The 23912-nt window shown below is 51.1% G+C and overlaps 2 protein-coding genes across 8 annotated transcripts in view; both read left to right on the forward strand.

Annotated features, from left to right (window-relative positions):
- The window catches only part of PLD1 (phospholipase D1), a 48645-nt gene extending 38847 nt beyond the window's left edge, over nucleotides 1-9798 (forward strand). For all 4 annotated transcript variants that reach the window (XM_032192917.1, XM_032192919.1, XM_032192918.1 and 1 more), the window contains 5 exons: nucleotides 390-439; nucleotides 1570-1704; nucleotides 3613-3766; nucleotides 4358-4472; nucleotides 4915-9798. In XM_032192917.1, coding sequence (XP_032048808.1) covers nucleotides 390-439; nucleotides 1570-1704; nucleotides 3613-3766; nucleotides 4358-4472; nucleotides 4915-5139 — 679 coding nt within the window. In that variant the 3' untranslated portion in view covers nucleotides 5140-9798. The remainder of the gene's footprint in view (nucleotides 1-389; nucleotides 440-1569; nucleotides 1705-3612; nucleotides 3767-4357; nucleotides 4473-4914) is intronic.
- Nucleotides 9799-22624: 12826 nt separating this feature from the next.
- Nucleotides 22625-23912, forward strand: part of TNIK (TRAF2 and NCK interacting kinase) — a 137967-nt gene continuing 136679 nt past the window's right edge. For all 4 annotated transcript variants that reach the window (XM_032193067.1, XM_032193069.1, XM_032193070.1 and 1 more), the window contains exon 1: nucleotides 22625-22732. In XM_032193067.1, the coding sequence (XP_032048958.1) occupies nucleotides 22676-22732 (57 nt within the window). In that variant the 5' untranslated portion in view covers nucleotides 22625-22675. The remainder of the gene's footprint in view (nucleotides 22733-23912) is intronic.

A 23912-nucleotide genomic window follows, 5' to 3' on the forward strand; every position in this document is an offset into this window, starting at 1 on the left:
ACGCACGCTGCCGGGCACACCGGGGACACCCCTGGCCCTTCCCCGTGATGTGGACAGCACGTTGCTCATCCCAGCATCGCAGGCTGCCCTCTACCCCTACACAAAACCTCAATTCCTGACCCATTACCTGTAGCAGCCCTGCTTCAGAAGGCAGCAATGCTTCCCAGTTCCTATGCTGATGGTACCAACTCCTATAGGAAGCGAGCAGTCCTTGATACGTTACCATTTGTGTGGAAGGAGCGTGCGCTCTGTGAGCACCGTGTTTCTTCTGCTTGCATGGGGTATTTTAAAAGCATCTGTGTTTGCAATTTACCTCCCTGGGTTCTGCTTCAGCATATGCCGTTGCCTCAAGGCACAGTGGCGCTCACGGCTGCCTACCTTCTTTCCAGGACCATGTGCCGAGGAGAAAACTCGATCCTGGGCCAGCTGAAAGCAGAGGGTAAGAGCTGTGTTCCTCTCTGGTGTGCTCACAGGCTGCTGCTGTTGGATAGAGGCATCCAGAGCCTGTAGCTGAGATCCTCCCATTACAGAATTGGGTAACCTGCAGCAGCCGGGAGCGCTGCAACCCCAAGTGATGGGGAGAGGCACACTGAAAGCCTCGCTGCCTCCTGCAAAATATAAATGGGGCAGCGAGGCCCTAGCTGCAGCTCCTGGCCGGGCACAGCTTGTTGTTCGTCCTGGTGCACGCTGGTGTAGCCGAGGGGTCAGGTTTGGGTTGAGGCATCACGCCGGTGGGCAGCACTGCACGTGATGGGCTGGTGAGTCTCAGCCTCTGCAGCACCCCAGCGCAGAGGTTCCTGAGGTCGTGTGAGCCTTGGCTGGCTTACAGACCTTGGATTTGGATGCAGCCCCGAGCCGGAGGAGGGAATGACCCCAGGGAGGAGCACGGCGCAGTTGCAGCTGCTCAGGATGCTGTTAGTTGGAAAACGGCCCGAGCTGGGCCACACTGCTGGGAGCAGCGAGCCCGCAGCTGTACCCTGCCCCAGCACATCCCGGCCTTGTTTTGCTGAGGACAGAGCTGCCTGATGGCAGCTCTGCTTCCTGGCTGCTTCCTCCCCATGTGGGCACCCGCCTGGATGTGCTCTGCTGGGAAGCAGCACCATGAAAAATGGGGATCGCAAATGCAAGAGGCATCCGTAATGCTTGTTAGTTGTGGGGCTCTGTGTAAATCCGCACTGCAGACAATTACACCAGGGCATGTTTTCCATACTGTGCGTGGGCAAAACACCTGCTTAGAACCTCCTTCCTGCAGACCCTGCAGAAAACCAGTCGCAGAGTCCAGTTATTTGAAGGTGCTCGTATCAACTGGGAGAACTTGCATGCTGCACGAGGGAGACTTGGGTTACTTCTCACTGAAGGGGTGTATCGGAGCAGATCAGAGAGCTCACAGGTGTTTTTGAAAGTCTGTTTTTAAACAAACATACCTCCAATACCTGCTTACGTGCTTTTGTAACACAAGTTGCTAAAAGTACTATGCCCTGTTCAAACAGGGCTTTACACCACGAGGATCTTTTTCTGCTCTCCTTCCCCCCCTCACGTCCCGCTGGTGTTGTTCTCTCTCGTTCTCAGTTGGAGATAAGTGGATCAACTACATTTCATTCTGTGGGCTCCGAACATATGCAGAGTTGGAAGGAAAACTGGTCACCGAGCTCATCTACGTTCACAGCAAGCTGCTTATTGCTGATGACAACACGGTCATCATTGGTGAGCTGGGGGGCACTTGTGGGAGGGCCTTGCACTGCTCTGTCCTCTGGGGTTTTTCCCTTAGCCACGTGCCCGGCGTGGGCTGCGATGCCGTGTGCTTTCCTGTGTTGTGAGTTCTTCCTTGTGAAACATCTAACTGTTAAAAAACAAACTCATAAATTCATCAGGAGGGTGGTAGGTAGGAGGGAGAAAAGGATTTGGAAAGCTGTCGTTTAATTTGTTTTTCTAGACTGGCTTTAAATCCCCACGTAGCAGTTCAGAGAATCCCAGCGCAGGGAATATTGTCCATCTGTCTTGTATCAAACCCTGCTCTAGCAGGAGGACTTGTGAGACTTGTCATCTGTTCCTTAAAGAACAGAATGTGCCGTGAAATTTGGACGGTTTGGACAACATGTGTCATTTATCAGCTCCCTTTCCTAAGAATGGGGAAATAGGTTCTAGCAAGTACTAGCTATCGCCTCGTGGCTCTGTTACCATATTTATTATGAGACCATGAAGCAAAGACAGGAGACCTTGGGCTCCGAATTGCACATTGCAGTAGAAAGGCAGAATTGGAGTCTGTTTCTTTAACAGAACCCTTTCCAATCTGTTATCTCGGCACTGAGAACATGCCAGAGAACAATCCCACAGCAGACTTTGCAAGAGTTGAGATACTCCCCTCGTTCAAAGCAGCAGCTCAGCCCTTGTCTCGGATGCCCCGTGGTGAGGTTTGCTCCTCTGTTACCCTCCCAGGGGTCAGCTCACACCTCTGGTACGCCCAGCGTCCTGCGGGTGGGTTTGTTACTGGAGCAGGAGCAATGCTGCTGTCAGCGTGATGGCCCAGGGGCCTGAGACAGCTCCTTTCTTCTGTTCTCCAGGCCTGCGGGCTGAATTTTTTTACCGCACGTATATCTGTGCCATCTGGTGAGGTGATGGGGAGCCAGTGCGACCACATTTCCACCTAAAAAAGAGATGGAGGTGCACGGAAAGAAAGCTGAGGAGAGGCTGTCGGGAGGTTAGAGCACTGAGGGAGCTTGGCTGGCGTTTCTTCTGGCAGTGTTAACTCCCCGTGAGAACACTCAGTCACAGGGAAGGCCAAATGGCTGACTGGTGTCTGGGGGTCTCTTGCGGAGTTCAAGGCCGTGTCCGGACATTTTTTGTTGTTCGGTCATTTCCGTGGGTGACTGACCTGCTGGCTCCTGCCTAGAGAGGCAGAGGGGCTTCCAGGCCCCTGACTGCCGGTGCTTTACTGCCTTGTCAGTGAGTAAGCTCTCAAATCCCCCCAAATTCCTGCCTTCCAAATGCAAATAGGAAACTTCCCCTCCTTACATCACGAAAGACCAGGGGATTTACGCAGAGAGCCCGTTGTGCATCAGTGAGCTTGTCATCCAAACCCAGGCCTTTGTAAGCTGTGATATCCTTCAGTAAAAGCGTCTGGGAAGTTACAGAGAAACTCAGCTTTTGAAAACGTTGGCTTTGTCTTGGCTGTGATTTAACCTTCTTCCAAGCCTGATGCCTGCAAAAATGTGGTCTTGCCTTCCCCCACGTCCTGTTCCAGCAAGGAAGCCCTCGGGTCGGGGTGAGCTCTGGCGTCCCTTACTGCCAGAGCTCCTGCCCTGTGCAGCGAGATGCTTGTGAAGCAGTTGTGTTGATTTTCTCTCCTCTCAGAAATCAGTGGAATTAACTCAGTCCAGCCCTCCACCTTTGCCTGGCACAGGAGGGGCTGTAACCTTGGTGCTGTCCTTGTGCTTATTGCTTACATTAGAAGTGCTGGGATGGGAAAGCAGCTAACAATTAGGCAGTATTTAATGAAGCCACAGCCGTGCCCCCATGGAGACGAAGGGTGCAGGTGCTGGGGGGCGGTGGGGGGCGTGCAGGAGGGTCTCACACAGCACTGAGGCGTCACCGTCGGTTGTTCCCCACCCCCAGGCTCTGCCAACATCAACGACCGCAGCATGCTGGGCAAGCGGGACAGCGAGATGGCCATCATCGTGCAGGACACCGAGACCGTGCCCTCGGTGATGGACGGGGAGCAGTACAGTGCCGGGAAGTTCGCCCAGTCCCTGCGCCTGCGCTGCTTCAGGTGGGGCACGGGCACCAGGCAGGGCGTGCTGCAGCCTTTAAAGCCAAGGGAGCTGCTGCTGCCTCTGCTGCAGCATCGCCAGGCCGGGATCTAGCCTGGGGTTCTGCTGCTGCGTTCTGGAGTTGGGCTTTCTCCTGCCGTTCTGTCCTCGGCTCGGCAGTTTGACTTACACATCGTTTTGCTCAGGGATTTCTCTGGGAGGGCTCATAAACAAGACAGTGATGTTTTGACTCCAGATCCTGTTTTCACACTGCCTCGGTTTTGGGTGGTGGCGTCTCTTCCTAATGGAAGTTTGTTCGCTCAGAGCAACCATCTGGCTGACAACACGGCCGGTTTTTCATTAAGACCTTTTCCTCCTCCCCCCCTTCCCCCTGTTTCCCATCTGGACAGTTACTGCACAGAAAGAGAGGAGAAAAATCAGGCAGCGTTAAGGCTGAGAGGCCGTGGCAGCAGGAAGGTGTGCCAGGAGCACGCGGGGCTGCCTTTTGGCAAGTCCCAAGGACGCTTTTCCTTTCTGGGCATGTCTCAAGACAGGGAGTGCCTGGAGCTTTGCCTTGGGCAGGCATCAGTCCCTCCCTCTTCTCTTCTCAGGGTTGTCCTCGGCGGCTCTGATCTCAATCCAGACCACCAGGATCCCGTCTGTGAGCGATTCTTCAAGGAGGTGTGGATCTCCACGGCAGCTCGCAACGCCACCATCTTCGATAAGGTGATGCCTTGTCCCCTCGCGGCCGGGAGGGCCAGGGCAGCAGGTCCAGCTCCTGGGGTCGGTCAAACGAACAAGCAGGGTCAGTGAAATGCTGTAGCTGGGAGCAAGAAACAGGACTGCGTGCATCCTTGCATCACCCGGCTGTACTTCCTTACTTCTAGCTGGCCAGAGCGTAACAGGAGGAAAACCAAATTTTACTGCTGGTTTTTAATGACCTTTTGCAGTGATCAGAGAAAGCCCTGGGCTTTCCTCTCTGCATGCTCCAACCATGCCACAGATGGCAGCCGTACCACAGAGGCACCTCGTCCCTCCTCGCTCTCCAGGCTGTTAATTTAGTTGCTTTCATCTGGGGAAATACTTGTTGGATGTTTTGGTCTCTTTTGGAAAGTCCACACCGCAGTGTGCCCTGCACTGACCTGTCCCTTCTTTCTGTTTCGCTCAGGTGTTTCGATGCCTGCCCAGTGACCAGGTGAATAATTTAGCCCAGCTGCGTGACTTCATCAACAAACCCAAACTAGCGAGTGATGATCCTGCAAAAGCAGCAGAAGAATTGAAGAAGATCCGTGGGTTTCTGGTGCAATTCCCCTTCCGCTTCCTGGAGGAGGAGTACCTGCTGCCCTCCGTCGGAACAAAGGAGTCCATGGTACCCATGGAGGTGTGGACTTAAGAAGATGCAGACTGCTTTGCGTTTTTGAGTCTGGTTCTTTAGAGACAAGCTGATGAACAATACGTGATTTCTGAAAGCTGTTCGTTGCGAAGGGCGGCAAAAAAAGACCTCCACCAAGCTCTGTGCCTTTCTGAAGGATTTTGGTGGAGGAACTGCAAGCAAATCAACACTAGCAAAGGAGAGGAGAGGAAAGACTCGGAAATTATGGCAAAAAAAAAAAAAAAGAAGTTTCTTGTCTGTAGGAGTTACTTCTAAGACACATTCTGAGCACCTTAAGGATGCAGGCCACTTCCTGGGATAGGAACCCCATCCCAACTGCTGTTGTTACCACTGCCAGCTGTGTGCTGTGGTTGCATACGTCCCGTGATCGTGCTGTGGCTGCGCAGGAGTCATGGGCTGCGTCTGCTTCCCCAGGCTTTCAGGTACCCGTGCATCGGCTCGCCAGAGCCCCGCACCTCGCCTCGTGCGCTGCCAGAGCCCTTGTGCAGCTCTCCACCAAGTGCTGCTGGTGCTGCCGTGGGCTGTCCGACCATCTCAGCTTGCCAAGCGTGGACATTTCACGTCTTAGATGGAAACTCGCGAGCAATCTTTTATCAGAATCAGTATTTTGGTCTCTCCTCCCCTCTAGGTGGGGAGGAAATACTGTTTTTTAGCACCGCTAGAGCAATCAGCATGGCTTACACGTCGCATGGCACTGTGTGGGCCTTGGCAAAGGGCAGCCTCGGTGGAGCGAGCTGAAGGTGCTGGGAGTCAGTGGCATTTTCTGGCCTTTACAGCAAGGCAGCAGGTTGGCTTGTTTAAACTGTGCCTGAAGGCTTTCTTCAGGAGGGAACCGAGTTTTAAAGTAAAGTCGTAGATCTCTGGAGGTGAAGGAGGACGAGGCACTGAGTGTGATAGGGAACAGAGACTCAGAAACCAGCACGGGCCATGCTGGGCTCTGTGCTCTGGGCCCTTTCCTCATGCATTTGTTTGCCATTCCACAGGTAGGCTTTTCTTTCCATTCCTTTCCCTCCCCGTTCACAAGGAGGGAAAGGCCACGGAGCTAGGGGGGAAGCCTCAGGCCAGCTGTGCTCACCCTGAGCTGACACATCACTTCTAGACTGGTAAACACAAGGGGAAGGGAGAATTTGGCAAAACCTCCTTTCTGATTTACTTTGTTATTACCCCAGCCGCGATCTTGAGCCCGGTCATGCAGGATGTCTTCTCAATACAGGTGGAACTCGGTTTCCAAGCTTTTTTGCACCTCACAGTGTAGCGAAGCAGCAATTTCATTAGGCATCCCTGGGCAAAACACTACAGTCCTGGGCCAGGACGTGGCTTGGTGGGTGCCACCCTGGGCCTTGGCGCTGTCCTGGGTCCCACAGTGAGCTCTGCCTCCCAGCTTCATGTTCAGTGCTGGGAGAGGCGCTCCCCAGTGGCACCACGTCAAACACTACGAGAGCAGGCTGCTAGAAATGCCTAACGGGAGCCTGACCTGCAGAAGTGGGAGCTGAGCTCCTCTGCTGTGTGTGCAGCCAAGGACTGCCTTCGCTAGAGGGGCTTGGGTGAGGTCTGACCTGTGTTCCTCCGGGTGCCCAGCCCTCCTTAGCCAAAAGCCCAGCTGATCTGCCATTTAGTTCAGTTCATAATCAACTTTCTTTTTTTTCTATTTTGATTCTGCCACCAGTCTCACCTGTTTTTAACTGGAGAAGAATCACACTGGTCATCCAGCTGTCCTCAAAAAGCAGCTGGCACCACATTTTAACTGATTGTCTCTTCCATCTTCAGAAACCTAAATAGGCACTGAGTAATTCTGCATGCTGCATCGCCTGTGTAAGCAACAAACAGCAGTGTTCCTCCAGGCAGCCCAAGTTTTAGCCACTTCCTCCAGTTCCCACTTTTTTATGCTTGTGTTTTGTAGATGCAGTTGCGAATGATTCCTTTCTGTTTGGTGAATCTGTGGCCTGGTTAGCCTGGTGGGAGTGCATGGGCAGCAGTTTGTGTGATAATCTTTGATCCGAGGGACTGATGCTTTTGGCCGGCATGCTGCTAGCAGATAAGTACATTCCCTTGATTTTTTTTTCCCTTAAAAAAAATCAACCTGGGGTTACGCCCTGCAGAGCCAGAGCAATATGCCGTGCCTGGACCATTTGCAATCAGCGGAGATCAAAGGTGTCTTGTTATTTCACATCAGCGCTTGTTCAGAGCTTTTATCTCTTGATGTGTTTTTAACTGGTTTAGTTTGAACAAAGCTGCTAACTTCAAACAATTATAGCCTGTCAGAAGCATTGTAAGTCACACAGGTCTGTAGTCATAGTTGAAAAGGAAGCATTCAACCCCCCCACCCGTACACGTGAACCTTGCAGTATGAGGCTCCTGTCAGCTTCTAAGTGCTCTTATTGTCCCGTCCCCATATCAGCAAAGTTCCTTATAATTGTTAAATTATACTTAGATTGTCTTTTAAGGTGGCAGCAAGCTACTGGGGCTTCGTCACTCCGGTGGTGGTACCGGAGTGCAGCTCTGCGTGCCCTGGGCAGCTGATGGCACTGCGTCCATGTCCAGTGGATGCTCGGCTCCGTGTCCTCGTGCTCAGAGCTGGCAGCGCCCCGTCTGTCCTCTGCAGCCCTCCTCGGAGAGCCAGAAGAGCTCTGTTTCTTATATTAAGAAGCCTGTGAGTTTTAACACCTTGAGAGAGTTGATTTCTGCACCTGAACAATCACTATTTGTCAGTCCTTAATGCCAGAGGGGTTTTGCTTTTCATACCTTCCGACTGCAGAGGGTGGCTCGCAGCCACACAGTACTGTAAGGAGCGATGTGGGTTCAAGCACTAGCAAGCCTGGAAACACGACGTGTTTCTTGAGGCGTTTATTCCTTAGAACTGTACGAAATGAGAGATGTTTTCCCAGGCTTCGGCTTTATTTTCTAGTTGAACCTGAGTACAACACTTCTTTTTTTTTTTTTAATTTATTCCTTAATATATGCCACTTCAGAACTCACACTCGGTATCGTACCTTCGTTTTTAATGTTTTTAAATATTCTCATATTTTAAAATGTAGATGCTGTTGTATAAATGTTGGACTGGATAAATGTTTCACTGTGGACTTGATGCATGGTTTAAAACTGAGGGATAAATGTCATCATATGTTAAGAATTTTACTAAAAATAATTTGTCAGGCAACTCAAGTGCTTCAGCTCCTGGTCTCAGCCTCGGCGTGCTGCTGCTGGACGTGCGTGGACGTCTGTGGCCTGACCTTATTTGCAGCTGACTGATGTGCTAACAGAGTCCCCAAGCTAGCGAGCGCGTTTGTCAGCTCTTATCCCAAGCAGGTACGTTTTGGCTAGCACGAGCACAGGGCGTGCCTGGTGGCATTACAGCAGGACATCACTGTTCCCAGTGCTCAGTGCAACCAGAAGACGAGCAGCCCAAGCCGGCCGGTGCTGCTCAGCCACCCTGCCTCCCACCCAGGGCAGCCACCACCGAGTTCACCCGACTTGGTATCACCTTTGCTGGATTAAACCCCAAACACTCCGTTTTCGGTTCTTCTGATCAGGTTTCACCAAACAATTTTGCAATCCTGGTGCTGTCCCCGGGGGAGACCTCAGTGTGGGTTTTGCCTCGTTCACGGTGATAAGTTCCAGTACCTTTGTTCCTTCCAAGGAAACAGCCACGCACAATCAAACGCTGACTTGTTTTGCTGTTACTTCAGTGTAGCAGTTGCTCTGTGCACCCATAGCTAGGACACCCTGGGTTTGCAATCCGTGCACAGCAGCCACATTTATGGACCATGGAAAGCCGTCCGAACAGGCCCGTAGCTGAACATCTCTGCCTTCTCCTCCTGCCCAGCGGGAGGACCCAAATTTGAGGCCGCCAGCTGCCGAGCTGCTCCTCTGCCTGCCCAGCACGAGGGATGCAGTCTGCGGGATGTGCTGGAGGCCGAGGCGAGGAGAGCAAGAGCCTCCGAAGCAGGCAGGTGGTCGAGGCTGGCACCTCTTGGGTGGCTGCAGGACTTGAATGCACACACACGTTTTGGGGTGCTCAAGTGGGCAATCCCTGTTGCACAGCTGAGATCCTGCTGAAACCAGGAGCTTTGCAAAACTGGGGTTTAAACCAGGAGCGTAATGCCGTGGTGGTGAATCAAGTTAAATGTGCAGAATTAAGGTAAATCCAGGTGGAACACACACTGAAACTGTGTATCAGACCACTGAATGCAACCGTCCTCTTTGGGTTTCTTTTTTTTTTTCTTTTCCTGCCTGCTTTCTTGTTGTGTTTTCAAACCTTTGTGATTATTCTGGTTTTAGTCTCCAATTGTGTTTTCATAAAATGTCCTAGATGTAAATAATTAACTTGCCTGACTTTTTCCTGACACTCGGGAAAAGAGAAAAACAGTGACAGAAGTCACAGTTCTGGGATTGTTGTTTATTTTCTAAATCGTGTCTCTAGCAAAACTAATCACCGAAATGAGAGCTTCCACTTCAGGTGTGAGTGCAGGTCTCCGTGCGTCTCTGCCTTCCAATGGTGCCGTTGTGAACACTGACTATCCCTTCTGTGAAGGCTGCTGGAATTGAGTTTTGTACCCTTGTTTCTGCTGATGATTGCTTTCCTTTCCACTTGGTTTGTATTTGGTAAATGAATGTGTATCAGCGGACTGAAAATACAACAGACCATCATGTGTCAAAGCACTCGGCTGCAGTCTCATTCCTGCTTGTTTGGGGAATGCGACCACGTCTGGCTGGGGGGGCAGGTTCTGTCCTGGTACTGGTGGTGCTGCCCCAGCTCTGGTGAGCAGCAAGAGCTGATGAGAAAAGGGCCCATAATCCCCAGAAAAATAAAATAAAATAAAATAAAATAAAATAAAATAAAATAAAATAAAAAGAGGGCTGGGCAAGAGTCAATGGGGTTTTTCCAGAAGAGAGAAATCGCTGAAGTAGAACAGCACGGAAATAAAATTGGACTTCTTGAAATAAGTAAATAAATAATCCTGTTTTAATAATCCAGAGGCATTATGAAAGGCCCAGACAGAAACAGTCCGTCTCCAAAATAGAATTAACTTGCCACTGTCCCTTTTAACTTTCAGTAAAGGAAATTTAACATTGAGAGAGGAAAAAGCAGATTACTGTTGACCTCCAGGGGGGAAAGAGATGAATAAAGCATCAGTGGCATTTCCAAGCTCTCCTGCAAACTGAAAACATATTCACTTCTCTGTTTCTTAGGTTTCTTCTCCCTCTTCAGATGCTACAGGGCACCTGGCACGGGGCTGGGCCCGGCAGTCGCTGCTAGCAGTAGCCACCAAAAAGCCGTGTTGTCTCCGTTCTCATCTCAGCGTGAAGTTGGCATACAACCAGGTGTAGCTTTGAAGTGAGAGGGTTTAGGACCTTGTACAGCTTTATGGCAAGGATTCAGTGTGATGTTGGGGCCCCAGAGGTGTGAAGGAGAGCTGAAATTGGGCACCACTGCTGCTTTTGCTGTTTTCTCTCTCACACGCAGGCATGCCATGTTTTCACTGGGCATGACTTCACCCCCATCCATTAGCCCATTAAAAATACAGGTAAAAGGCAGCTTATGGGCTACAGCTGGCATAAATTGCAAAGGGGAGGCTCAGGTGCACTGCCTCCACCCAGGGCAGTGGCAAAATTCCCTTTGACTTCCCTACAGCCACAGAGTGTGCTTGATGAAAGACTCACAAAGCCTCTAATTTGATCGCTCCTCGCTGAGCAGAAATGCAGCCCACGCATGCCTCGAACAAAAAGAGCAATCACTGCTACATTTAATAGACACACGCTTTCCAGGACAGCTTTCTCCACCCGCTTGTGCCAAGACCGTTCCTGCCTCCCCCCACAGGTAAGCCTCTGTGGCCAATGTGCCCGCAGATGTCCCGAGCCAGAGAGGGACAGGAAGAAATCCTGCCCTCTGCACCAAGCAGGTCTGCTCTTTGGGCCCTCGTTAGCCATCTGTTTGTGCACTGAGCTCTCAATAAGTCGTCAACTTTTTGATTAGTGTCAGCCTTTTGCGTGTGTGAAATCACCAGTACCTCTTAGTTATTTTTGTAGAGCTGGAAGGCAGGGAAGGAAGAAATAAAAGGTCAGACAGGTCCAAAGGCACCTAAAAAAACAGGTTTCTTTTCCCTGCTAAAAATCAATCTGTTTTTGTTTCTCTGCAATTGTGCCAGCTCTTCAGGTTCTCAAGTACATCTCTGAAGCACCGGTGCGGTGGAGTGAAGGCTTTAAGAGCCCAAATCCCAACAGCAGTGTGAGTGAAATGCTCAATTTTTATTTTATTTTATTTTTTTTATTGGAAAAATTAAAAGTGACAGTTTCAAAATTGGTTCCACTGCTCTGATTGATTACTCAGAATATTTAGCTCAAAATGATTATGGTAAGACTTTCTACTGAGCCTCGTGGCTGGGGTGGAAATTAAGTTGGGGGGGGGGGGAGGGGGGAAGTTCTGAAAAAAGAAGAAATTATTCTGCAAGGGAAACAGCTTATACCCAGGATCAATGATGAGTAATCTCTCCATATTCAGCCTGATCTTGATAATTAAACATCCTGTTACCACTTGAGGACAAAGGAGGGGAAGACAGCATTATCAGGGCCTGACAGGTTTCTGTTATCTGGAGCTCAGCAGTGCCCGGAGGAAGCGAGGAGCGGGGCACGTGCTGCTGGTGGCCTTTCCCTGCGGTGTGTCCCTGCTGGGAGAGCTGCCCTGGGCCAAGCTGGGTGGCTGGATAAGGGCGAGGAGAGCCGGATCCTGCGGGGCGGATGGGCTCGGGGTCCTGGATGAGGTTACAGCTAGGAGGGCAGTGGGGGCACAAGGGAAACTCTGGCAAGAGCTATCCCCGTCTCTTCAGCTGGAGGAACCACCAGGGCCACATCTGTGGCTGCACCAGGTCTTTGGCACCCAAGGGTGCTCTGCACCAGGTCACGGTTCCTGAACTAAGTGATCATCCAACCAATCCTCCAGCCCCCTCCTGCTCTGCTCCGGCTGTGCTGCCTTTGGTGTTTATCACATTCCTCTGGTTTATCTCACAAAACAGACAGAAGAGTATTTATATTCTCTTTGCTGGGCTGGCATCCTGATTTTCTTCTCTACCAGCCCAGTGTACGTGGAGAGACCCCAGTAGGGCCTGGCAGGCTGGAATGTGAGTGTGGTGTGTCCCCGGCACCAATGTAAAGTGCATTGTCACGAGGGGACTTGGTGTAATCACCCAGCATCTTTTAATTTTGCCTTGAAAGATGGGTTTGAGACTTCACGTTTCGGTGTTTCTTCATGTTTTAGGACCACATGTTTTAGACGTGTTTCCCTTTGAAATAGATGGATGGCTAATGAAATCGAACACAAAGCTGTGTAACCTCAGAAATGTGAAGTAGATATGGAATTAATTTTAAGCACAGCAACGTCTGTTTTTGTGTGGAAAATCCCAATTCGGGCCAGTATCAGATGTGGAAGGGAGAAACTCCGGGAAGGACGGCAGCTATCGCCACAGGGCCGGCCCAGTGCGGCAGTGGGAGGCTGTTTGTGAAGACCACCACGTTTGTCAGCCCCCAGCCTGCCCGAGGAGGCTGTGCCGGACCCCTGCGGAGCCCCGAGCCCTGCGGAGCGAGGCCTGCAGGGGGTGCTGCGGCCTAACGCAGCCGCGGCCTCGCGCAGCGCCGCAGCCCGGGGCCTGCCCCTGCCCCCCGGGGGCCGCAGCCCGGCGCTTCCCGGCCCTCGAGCGCTGCCTCCACCGTGCCCTAAATACACGCAAAATACACCCAAAACACATCCTCCTGCAGGGAGTGCATCTGCCTTAGGTCTCGGGCGGCTCGCTGCGATGTGTATATCTGGGTGTTTCCTTGCAGGCCGTGTCTGTGTGGTATCAGTTGTGCTTGCAGACCGATGCTCCGCTGCAGGGTGGTCGCATTGTGCACAGCCACACACCCCGGGAATGTCTCCTGGCATCCAGACGGGTACAGGCTGGGGTGGCTGAGCAGCCAGCGCCTGTGCGGAATAATGAATCGGTCACTGAAGCCTCCACGCCGGCTCCAAGCTCTTGGGTTGCACGCGAGTGTGTCAAACTGTGCTATCTGCTTATTACCCTAAGAAAGCCTGAATCACTCCAAATTTGGTTTCCACTGTGTCTGTATACTTCCTGTGTCTCACCATTTCATTATTATTATTTTTACTGTAGCAGAAAGATTTATGCAGAAATCACTTAAAATGCCTCAGCAGGAGCAGTCTCCCCGAGCCTAGCTGTGCTGCTTCAAACAGAGACTTTTTTTTCCTAGTACAATCAAAATCCAGTTGTCATTGTCCAGCTGGATCCAGTCCTGAGACAAGTCTCAGACCAGCACCTGCTCCCAGTATGTTACTGGTGAGGACAGCAGTCACAGCAGCAGAGCTGTTAGGCATTTCCTTCCCGGGTCCCAGCACGCTGCGATGCTCAGGGACCCAGAAGCACATCATTTCTCTGCACTGGAAATCTGACAGCCTTATATAGGGCAGAGCAGACTGCGAAAATGGAGGTGATATTCATCCTCATGATGGGCAAGAATCTCACGTGCAGTTTTTATTTTATTTTATTTTTTCTACATACAAGTAAACTGATCATTTTCCTGCCCGCTGTCAAATCCCCGTAGGAAAGCCCTGTGTTGCTGTGTCACATGAAGGACATGCCTTGCATACGGAGAAGATGAAATTCTGGGAGTGGAGCAGCAGACAGAGGAGCAGAGAGCCCAGGGGCCGTGCTGACCTTCCTGGGGACGAAGAGCTGGGGCTGCAGTGCCAGGGACAGCGGTGTGGCACTCACCCTCCTGCTCCCTGAGCTGGGAGAGTCAGTGCCACCAGCACAAACCACCCTCCTGCCTGGCTCTGCTGTTTCAGGAAATTAGTCCAGTGCATGGCATGATGTCAAACACTTCCCTGAGGTCCGGATACGTTTTATTCACTGTTTGACCATTGTCTGCCGGCTCAGAAGACCGGAGCATATTTGTTAGCTAAGGATTTCCTTTTAGGGAGCTGGCGGCTGATTACACTGGCTGTGTCTGACGGTGTGTAAGCTAAGCTGTCACCCACATTTCCAATGTTTTACTGCTGGTAGGGCTACAGCAGGACTGTAATTGAGGCGAGGTGTGGAGGCACGGGTCTCCTGCGACCATGCAGATCACATCTGCTGCATCTCCAGGTGCTCTGAATTTACTTTTGGTTTCTTCAATCGTCCCAGGGATCATATTCTCAGACTTGCTTTCCTAAGGCAAAGATCTTCAGTTGGTTATCTCTTCTTAAATAAGAACTAAAAGTCATGTATAGATACGTGGTTCCAGGATCTGCAAAAATGCTGAATATAGTGAGATTTGTGAGATGAATGAAGTGAACCGGCTCCGTCCCCCTGCCATAGTGATACACACTTGGAAGAACCCTGCCTCTTGCACAGGACAGCACGTTCTCCTTTTGTTCCTTATAAGTCTGCAAAAAGAAGTTAATGTAGGGCTTAATGGTACACAGCCTTTTGCTAGATTTCTGATTTCAGCCATTTCCCTGTCCAGGTGTGTTAGCAGGTGCCCAGCATCTTGGTGATCAAACTGAAGCAAACATTTCCAGCACTACGTGAAGTGATGCCATTTTCACCCTCTAAGCTTCTTTCTCTCTGATTAAGCAGTTGTTGCTTTTCTTGGTTTTACTGTGTTTAATCTCAACATTGGTATTAGGCTGATGTGCTCCTTATGTTCCCAGATTCCTTAGTCTGTCAGGACCCGAAACAGCATACAGGCAATGCTGGTAAAGGTGAGCACAGCTGTTTTGCATGACTGGAAGAAGCTGTTGTCTTACAGGTTTTTTTCATTATCTTTATTAGTCAATTTTAGGTCAGCTGCATCTTGACTGTTACACTAGATCATGTTAGAGACAGAAAAGACAGAAAACAAAGGCTGAAAGAGAGCCTGTGTGTTTCAGGAGCCCAAGTGCTATTTTCCAAAAGCAATGTGTGTTTTTAGCACTCAAAGTGCCATCAGCTAGCAGGTGAACTAGCTCTCAATGCTCTGTTTTCCAGAGGAAAAGCCTAATTCCCCTTCAGCAAACAGCCTGTGTCAGCTACACCACTTGCAAAACTCATAATTTGCTGTGTATGTCACTGAGGTGCTTCTGAGAGCATGATTGCTCTTAAATCACCAAATCCACCACCTGCCTATGTAGCGGATAGTGGATTTTCTGTTTGAATATGTCTACCTTGCCTCTTAATTTATTGTGTCAAGCACTGAAATCTTCTTTAGCAGCGAAGTAATCCAGAGATATTTTGCATAGAGCATGCATCTTGGCGGGGTGCTGTGGATCAGAAGGGTTTATCTCCGTGGAGGCGTACAAAGCTCGCTGCTGTCTTAAGGCTTGAGGATTTCACCGGTGGGCTCACCTCACCTACTGACCACCTGCCCCGAGACCTCTGATGCTGCTGCTTGCAGCAAATCCCCATCACCATTAGCTGTGTCTCACTCTGCCTCATCCATCTCTGTGTCCCCTCCCTGTGACAGCCTGGATCTGTACCCTCAGCGGTCACCGTGCACGTCACGGTGGATTTGGTCCGTTCCCCCTTCATCAGTCAAGGCACACGCAGAGATTGCTACCTGCTTATTTTATTGATGTATCAGTTGTTTTACAGGAACACCTTTGACTTTATTTTGTGCTGGGCTGTCATTTATGCCAGGTAAGGAAAATTGCACGTTTTCAGCACTCAGGACTCTTTCTCTTCCAGATATTGCTTCCCCGTGTTCAGTGCATCGTGTGTATGCTATTAAAAGTCAAGTGGTGTATAACGGATGTCAGGGAGTGAATCAGTTGGGGAAATACCCTCAGTTTCCCCCAGATGCTGCTGCAGCCTCCTCTCCAACCTTTCTTCATGGTGGCTGATTTTTACAGCCCTTTTGATGGGCACCACTTACCATCAAAACAGGCTTCATCTCATCCAACAGACAGAGGCACAAAGCTCTCTCCTGCCTTTACCACTGCCCCAAGCCTTTCAGCTGGCTCCTCTGTAGAGGCTGGTTTGGAAAAGCCCCAGTAGCCATGCAGCATATAGACAAATGTCGTGCTAAAATCTGGTATCAAGGATATGGTCCCACCTCCAGACTGTGCTATCAGATGCAGAAATATCAGATAAAGCAGGAACTTGAGTAATGCAGATTAAATTTGACCTGACCTTTTCAGTAAACAGAGGAATGGAGAAGCTCCTGACGACTTGGTGCCTTGCTTCCCCAGAGACTTGTTCTAGGCACAGCTGGAGCAGTGCCTGGGCTGTGTGGACAAAGAAATCTCTCTCCAGTTGCTGTCATCTGTGGTGTGCTTCTCCCCACTCATCACCGCCTGCTTTCAAAGGCTGCGGTACTGCCGGTGCCAGGAGCTGCAAACCGAGAAGCACAAACTTCTGAAGCCCTGAGATTAATTAAGTATATACCATCACTTTTAAAAATCTCTCCTTTAATATGCTGTCTGCTTTGAGCCTGTAGGGGCCAGAATTTCAAAGGAAATTTTCCAGCTCTTCCTTCCCACTCCAACACTCGTGCACGGGGGAAATGGGGCCGTCCGCGTCTGTGTCGTTTGGTGTCGATCCGCCTTCCCTGGGAAGGCTTTTCTCAGTGCCCCAGTTTCCTCCTGCTATCTAGTTCTCAGCTGATGGCTTCCTTGTGGTAACACATTTGTAGGGCCCAGGCTGTGAGCTCAGATGCGTGCAAGGGATTCCCCCTGTCAGAGTGGAGACAAACCTGCTCCTTCCTGCTCTCCTAGCTGAAGATGGAGTTGTTCCACTGAGCATGCAGCACACCTTTCATACATGCTCATTTTCAAAACCACCTCATTTCCTGCCCGATGTTTTGGTACTTTTCCATTTCTCAGAAATCACGTGCTAACACTAAAATCACTTTGTTCAAAGTGGTTTTGTTCTTTTGTTCTGTATAACTCTGGGCTGACCCAAGCATTGGCCTTGCTTTTCGCACCCTGGCTGTGGCTTCGTTTCCAGGTCTCTTCCACCTTCGTCTTGGTTTTGCCCCCTGTTATCACCTGACACCTGTATTTCAAGGACTCCTTTTCCTGCTGTCATTGTTTGGAGTCCTGTTTGTCTTTCTTTGTGGCTTTCTGGAGGTATTTCTCGGCGGGGTGGTGTAATCTTCGAGGCCCTGAGGGATCAGCCATCCTTTCATGCCATGTTTGTGGCTGCATTAACTGCGTTAGTCACTAGGCCGCATGGCGGAGGTGAGGAGATGCCATGGCCATCCTGGCCGGTCTCCTGACTCGTTCTTCACCCTTTCGGAGATTTTTCCTTTTGTAGGTGGTGTTAATGACTTCAGCCAGGGCCTGTAGGAGTGAAGGCTCTTCCATACTGCAGGCTGGGGAAGGCCTTCAGAGGGCCACAAAACAGATCTTGAAGGCCGCCGGCAGCTTTTTTTCAGTCAGTACATCTGAACTCTGTGGGATCTCCTGGGCCTGACGGCAGCCTGAAGACACTCTCCTGTTTTGCAGAAGACATTTGTATATAGGGGATGGACTCGGGTGGCTCCTGTCTGACAGGGCGCAGTGGTATTTGTGGGAGCCCTGACAGTGATGTTGTTTCAACAAGTCAGAATGTCAGATGTCTTTGAAATTCTCCATCCATTTCACAAGAGCACAGCATGTCTTGCCTGTAGTGAACATTTGGGTTATCTTTTTTAAGCTTTTCCTTGTTGTGACAGGACCTAGAAACCCCCCCCCCCCTTTTTTTTTTCTTTTTTTTTAAAGCCATTTTCATCTACTTCCAGGAGGAATGCTTTCATAGACTGCCACATCTCCGTGAAAGCATGAGGAAGTAAACACTTCTGAGAGAAAACTCCACATAAAGGCAACAGCAATTGGCTCAGCCCCTGTCTTCCTACTCAGACACCACCACGTTAAGCACTACTCAGACGATTACTTTAAGTTGCTTTAAGCACCTCTGGTTGTTTTCTGACTGGTTTCTGCTTTGGTTATTGACTACGAGTGGGAAGCCTGAAATATCAGACTTGGAAAGTCTGTTCTGTGGTTTAACCTTTCCTTTTTTTTTTTTTTTTTTTTTTTTTTTTTTTTTTTTTTTTTTATATATAAAAGACTTTTACTTTTTGTGAGGTAAAAAACTGAGTATTCAATGTGCTTGCAGAAAGGCAAAAATTGCCATCGTGGCTCTACACCCTTTGCAAAACACTTTTCACAAGCCGTGCAGAAGACACCAAGCATTAAAAAGGAATGAAAATCAGGAAAAATAAACACACCGAGGAGGATTTGGACCCAGATTGGCTCCGACCTGCAGGTGCACACGTGCTGTCAGGTCCCTGAGCACCCTGCATGCTGGGCTGCAGCTGAGGCCGTGTGGGACCTCCGCCTGTGCTGACTGCGATGTGCAGCTCCAGCTTTGTAACCCCTTCGCTGAGAGATGTCGAACCCTACCCACACCTCAGGACAGATTATCATTAAGAAAAAAACCTCACTGATCCTGAAATGTGTCTTAATTAACTCCCAGCAATTTGCATCTGACAAAAGATGGAGCCAGTTTCTCTTGTTTGACGGATCTGTGCTTAGTGCCAGATGGGGGTGGCTTCAGGTCAGGTGTTTCCCAGGCCTGGGGCTGCCTTTGGTCTGCAAGACAAGCCAAGATAAGAAAGAGAGAGCCTAAATACCGCTCGTCTTAGGGTAGCTCAGATGCAGATGGGTCAGCATAAATAACCATATCAGGAGGCTATGGCTATTTGGGTTATTTTTATCAAAATAATTTTGATAAAGGGGACTTGGAACTGGAGCAGATGTTCCACCCCGTGGGCAGGGCTGCAGTTGTGGTGCCTGAGAGCAGTGATGCTCCTGGGTTCACGGGTGGGCACTGGAGCACGTCCCTGCTGAGCTGGGGGGCCGTGCTGCCTCGTGCTGCAGGCTGTGCATACAGATGCGATCCTCGAGATCTCGGCAAAAAAAAGGAGAAATTGCGGGACTACAGGAACATGGTTTGCTAAGGGCAAGGCTGCATTAGGTTTTTCGCAAGCAGTGCAAAAATGGGATTTCTCTTCACTTCTGCACTACCTAAAAATCGCACCTTTGTATTGAAATGTCAGTATTCTTGTAAATAACGCAGCTGGCCTGGTGGCTGGGGACTGCCAGGCTTCTGCCTCTGGGTGGGCACAGCCCTCAAGGGCCAGCAAAAGCAACTGCAAGGGAAGGGGCATAAAAATAGACTGCGCTGGTCCTCAGTGCTGCGTATTTTGGGGAAGAACAGCTTGGGTGTGCTGTGAGAGCACTGAGCTCCTGGAAGTGTACCATTTACTGCCTCTTGATCTGCAGTGCCCCAGGACTTTGCTATTTAAATGCACAGTGCTGTTCCCTGGATATGAATCTGTGGAGGTAGATTTTTTTTTGTTGTTATTATTGTTTTTTTTTTTTTTCCATAGAGCCTTTGCTCTTTTTCCATTTACTCCCCCATTGCAGTGATTACAGGGCTTTGTAGTTGAACAATGCTTAACTGAGGGAGCGATTAACAATTTACAGTGTTTTTTATATATATATATATATATATATATAGCTATAGGAAAAATCCTGGCAGCAAGGTTCACACATGAAGTCCTGCCCAGCTCCAAGGATGCAACAGAAAAACACTTCCCTCTTCCCGAGGAACCTGTATCAGCAGAAGAAAGACGAGCAATCAGTAAATGATAATGAATCAGTTAAAGTGCATTTGGGAAGATCAATAGATGCATGTAGGACACATGTAGCCATTCATTTCTGAGTTTCTTATAATGCAGCTGCATGTTATCAAGTTAGCTTAAAATCCAATTATTATGCATTTCACAGTATTAATTTTCCAACATCCTCCCTTTGGTTTGGGCAGAGCCCTCTAACTACTGCTTTACATGGGCAGACGTTGGGGTATCACAGCTTGGATTTAGGGAATCAGTGAAATTATGCTGTCAGTGCTCACAGAATTATTGGGAACATGTGACCCACACAGGATGGTGGAATACATCACATGATGGGGCCCCAAACGGGTTCCAGACAAGCTTTCCTGTTTGCTTCTTTCCCTTTTTTCCCCTCTAAACCTCTAGAGAAGGTTCCAAAACCTGAAGCACGCGAAGCTGCTGCTAATGGGACAAGGCCTTACATGTCATTTAGATTGACTAATTTTACATGTAACCCCATGATACAATTAACAGCAGTGGCACTGCCAGATGATTAAATCTGGTTTTATGCAGAGGTCAAATGACCTGGATAGCTTATACACGAGCCGATGCCCTTTAATGAACAAATCAAACCCCCTGGCCTGACATTAGCCCTCCACTGCCAACAGCAGAGCGTTGGTTCATTACGGTGCTCGTCGCTCACCGGAGCTGACCAAGGCTGCCCTGGCTCCTGCTCCGTGAGATGTGCAGGAGATGCAGCAGGGACCAGCAGCAGCTCTGGGGAGCTCTGCTGGGCAGAAGCACGATTTCATGTCGCACTGACTCACACCCAAAACATTTCAGGCTGATTCAACTGAGCGCTCGTTTTCGCACGAAAAGTCACGTGGTGACTCCAGTTGCAAGGTTTTGTTTAGATGCTCCTGACACAAAGAGGGTGTAGAGAGAGGCAGACATACACCTCCTTGTGAGATGAAGTAACACCTTGGGAACTCCATTTTCTACAGAAAAAGCTTCCTGCAGCCTGGGGACGTGGCCCTCCCTGGGCCTTTCCATTCGTCTCCCGCTATCACTCACTGTGCGTCTTAAGTTACTGTTACAGAAGGGTTCTCTGTGTTTTTGCCATCTTGACAGGCAGAGGATAGATTGTAATTAAATCGCAGCTTAGCTTGGGGCTTCATGTGCATGCATAGGATCAGGCCAATCTGTCTATTTGCAGGACTGGAGGATACATTATTTTTTAAAAATCCTCACTTGTTTCACAAATTATACCTTGTATGCACGGATGGGAAGCACATTTGAGAAAGGCAGCGTCCTCCCTCATCCTGTTCTTTGCATTTCTCTTCAGAACAATGAAGGCAGTAGGAAGTCCCACACTGCTTTGTTAGAGTTCCCGAGCAGTTTTGCTTTCAGCTTCACAACTGGGAGCAAAGCATTGCGACATCCAGGTCTGACAGACACAGGCAGCATCTGGTTTAAAAAAAAAACACGACAGCACCACTAAAGATTCACAGGGGTGCTCAGAGGCAATGCGACAGCCCTCTGTTTTTTAAATGTGCGTTTATTTTATTCAGTTTACCATTTTGATCAAATCTGGCTTTTTAAATGTGGGGACTAACGGTGGTGTGAGACACTGAGGGGGTCACAATTTATGTACTGGAAAAAGGGGTTGAAGCCAGGCATGCTGCTGGTGCTGCACCTTTGCTCCCCACTGTTTCTCCACCAAACCCACCCCATCCTGCCGAGAGGGCAGCCCTGAGAGCTGAAACGCTGCCAGGCTGCTCCCAGCCCGTATCAGCGGTGCCACCATCAGCGCTAACGAGGATAACGAGACGTTGATGCAGCTCCTGCACCGCCAGCGGCCTTGGCCCCCTTTTGTCCCTCTGTCCCTCGCAGCCCGTGGAGCAGAGCTGGCTGCAGGATGATTTATTCTTATTTTTTAATTCACAAAGCGCATCCCCAGCCCCAAAAGCGTAAGAAAACCCCATCCGCCTGCCAGTTGACTCATGTGTAGGGTTTCCGCTTCCCAGATCTGCATATTGTGAGATCCTGACACAAGCCTGTGAGAGTTGCTGCCGTAAGTGCAGCCTCCATACGGTGCGCTCAAAGGCAACAGATTTTTTTATACGTATATATTTATACGTGGCACCTGGCTTGGCAGAAACCGCATCCGAAAAAGGGGAAGCGAGGAAAACAGGGGAAGCCGGCTACTGCTGCATTTGGGGGGGGGGGGGGGGGTGTTTGGTCCTTTCTGAAGGCTTTATGGACGTGGTGTGGGCGCTGAGCGAGGGGCTGGGGGCTCTGCCGATGCTCTGTGCCCCCCTGAGGTGCCCGTGGGGCTGTGACACGACCCCCGCCTCCTGTGGGGCCACAACACGACCACCCCATGAGGCACCCTGAGGGGACGCCCCCCGCCTCCCCCATCCCTTCCAAAGCGTGACACCCCCCAAAAAGCCTTCCCGGGCTTCCATAAACCCCCTCCCCAAACCCCCTCCCGGCTGTCGGTGCCCTCCCGGCCCCCTCAGCCCCACACGCGGGGCCGGGGCTCGCCCGCCCCCTGCCCGCCCCCGGCCGCCGCCTTCCCCGTGCCTCAGGGGCGGCTCCGGCGGCGCGCTGGGCCGGGAGGCGGCCATGCCGAGCACCGCCGCCGCCGGAGCCGCAAGGGGAGCCGGAGCCGGAGCCGGAGCCAGCCCTGCCCGCCGCCACCCCTGAGGCGAGAGGGGTGAGGGACGGAGAGAAAGGGGCGAGGGGCGGCTTCTCCCTCGCCGGCTCCCCGCATGAGGGGAGGCGTTAAATAGCGCCAGCGCCGCGGCGGCCGCCACTGCCAGCTCGGGGGCGGCGGGGCCGCCTCGCCGGCGGCGGCGGCAGCGGCAGAGGCTGAGGAGAGGAGAAGAGAAGAGAGGAGAAGAGAGGAGAGGAGAGGGGAGGGAAGATGGCGAGCGACTCGCCCGCACGGAGCCTGGACGAGATCGACCTCTCGGCGCTGCGGGTGAGGCGCGGGGAGGCGGTGGGGGGGGGTGTGAGGGCTGGGGGGCTGTGTGTGTGAGTGTGAGTGTGTGTGAGAGTGTGTGTGCATGCACCCCTGCGGGTATCTGTGTGCATGCGGGTACCCTGCACGGGTAGGAATGTGCATGGATAAGCTCCTCTGTGTGTATATGTGCGTGCACATATCCCTGCTGGTGTAGAAATGTGCATGCATAACGCCCTGTGTGTGTGTATGTGCGTGCACGTATCCCTGCCGGTACAGAAATGTGCATGCACAAACCCCTGCCCGTACAGAAATGTGTGCACACACACAGGCACGGACATGAATGTGTGTGCAAATAGCCCTGCACGTACATAAATGTGTGTGCACATCCCCTGCGTGTACATAAATGTGTGCATATCCCTTTGCCCCTACCTAAATGTGTGCCTGTCCCCCTGCCCGCACACAAATGCGTGCATGTCTCCCACACGTATGTAATAAACGCGTGCGTATGCCCCTGCACGTACACAGCACGCCTGTGAGTGTGCACATGCAGACGTGTGTGTGTATATCCGCCTGTGCGTGCACCCGCACACACATGTCGGGCTGGATGTGTGTACGCAAGCGTGTGTACGCGTCCCCACGGCTCTACACCCGGGGTGTGCGCGGTGCCCCCCGTGCTGCCTGTCCCCCAAGGCTGGGTGGCAAAGGGGCTGCTGTGGGGTGCTATGGGGGCTCAGGGCTGCTTGGGGTGGGGGCACCGCAGTGCTCCGGGCAGCCTGGACCCCCCTTTTATCCCCCTTCCCCGCTAGCGGGGCTGGCAGCGCGGCGTCTGGCTGCGCTCGGGTAATAAATCATGTCGCAGGCGTGCACGCGCGGACACACGGGCGCAGACGGAGCCGGGGGCTGCTCGGGGCTGCTCCCCACGCCCCGCTTTTCCCCGGCACCCACCCGCCGTGCCTTGCCTCCTCCCCGACCCCCTTGGAGATATCTTCCTGCTTTTCCCCCTTTCCTCTTCATCCCTTCACTCTTAAGGGCAGCAGGCTGGTATCGAGGAGGGGGAGACGTCAGGAGGAGCTGCAGCGGGGCTGCTTCCCTCAACCTGCTGCCATAGATAAATAAATAAAATTAAGCGGAATCCACTGAAGACTAGCACAAGTGTATTTTTAGAAATATTATTTGCTTCAGTGCAAAAAAAAAAAAA

The sequence above is a fragment of the Aythya fuligula genome, chromosome 9 (genome assembly GCF_009819795.1).
Source record: "Aythya fuligula isolate bAytFul2 chromosome 9, bAytFul2.pri, whole genome shotgun sequence".
In the NCBI taxonomy this organism is placed as follows: domain Eukaryota; kingdom Metazoa; phylum Chordata; class Aves; order Anseriformes; family Anatidae; genus Aythya; species Aythya fuligula.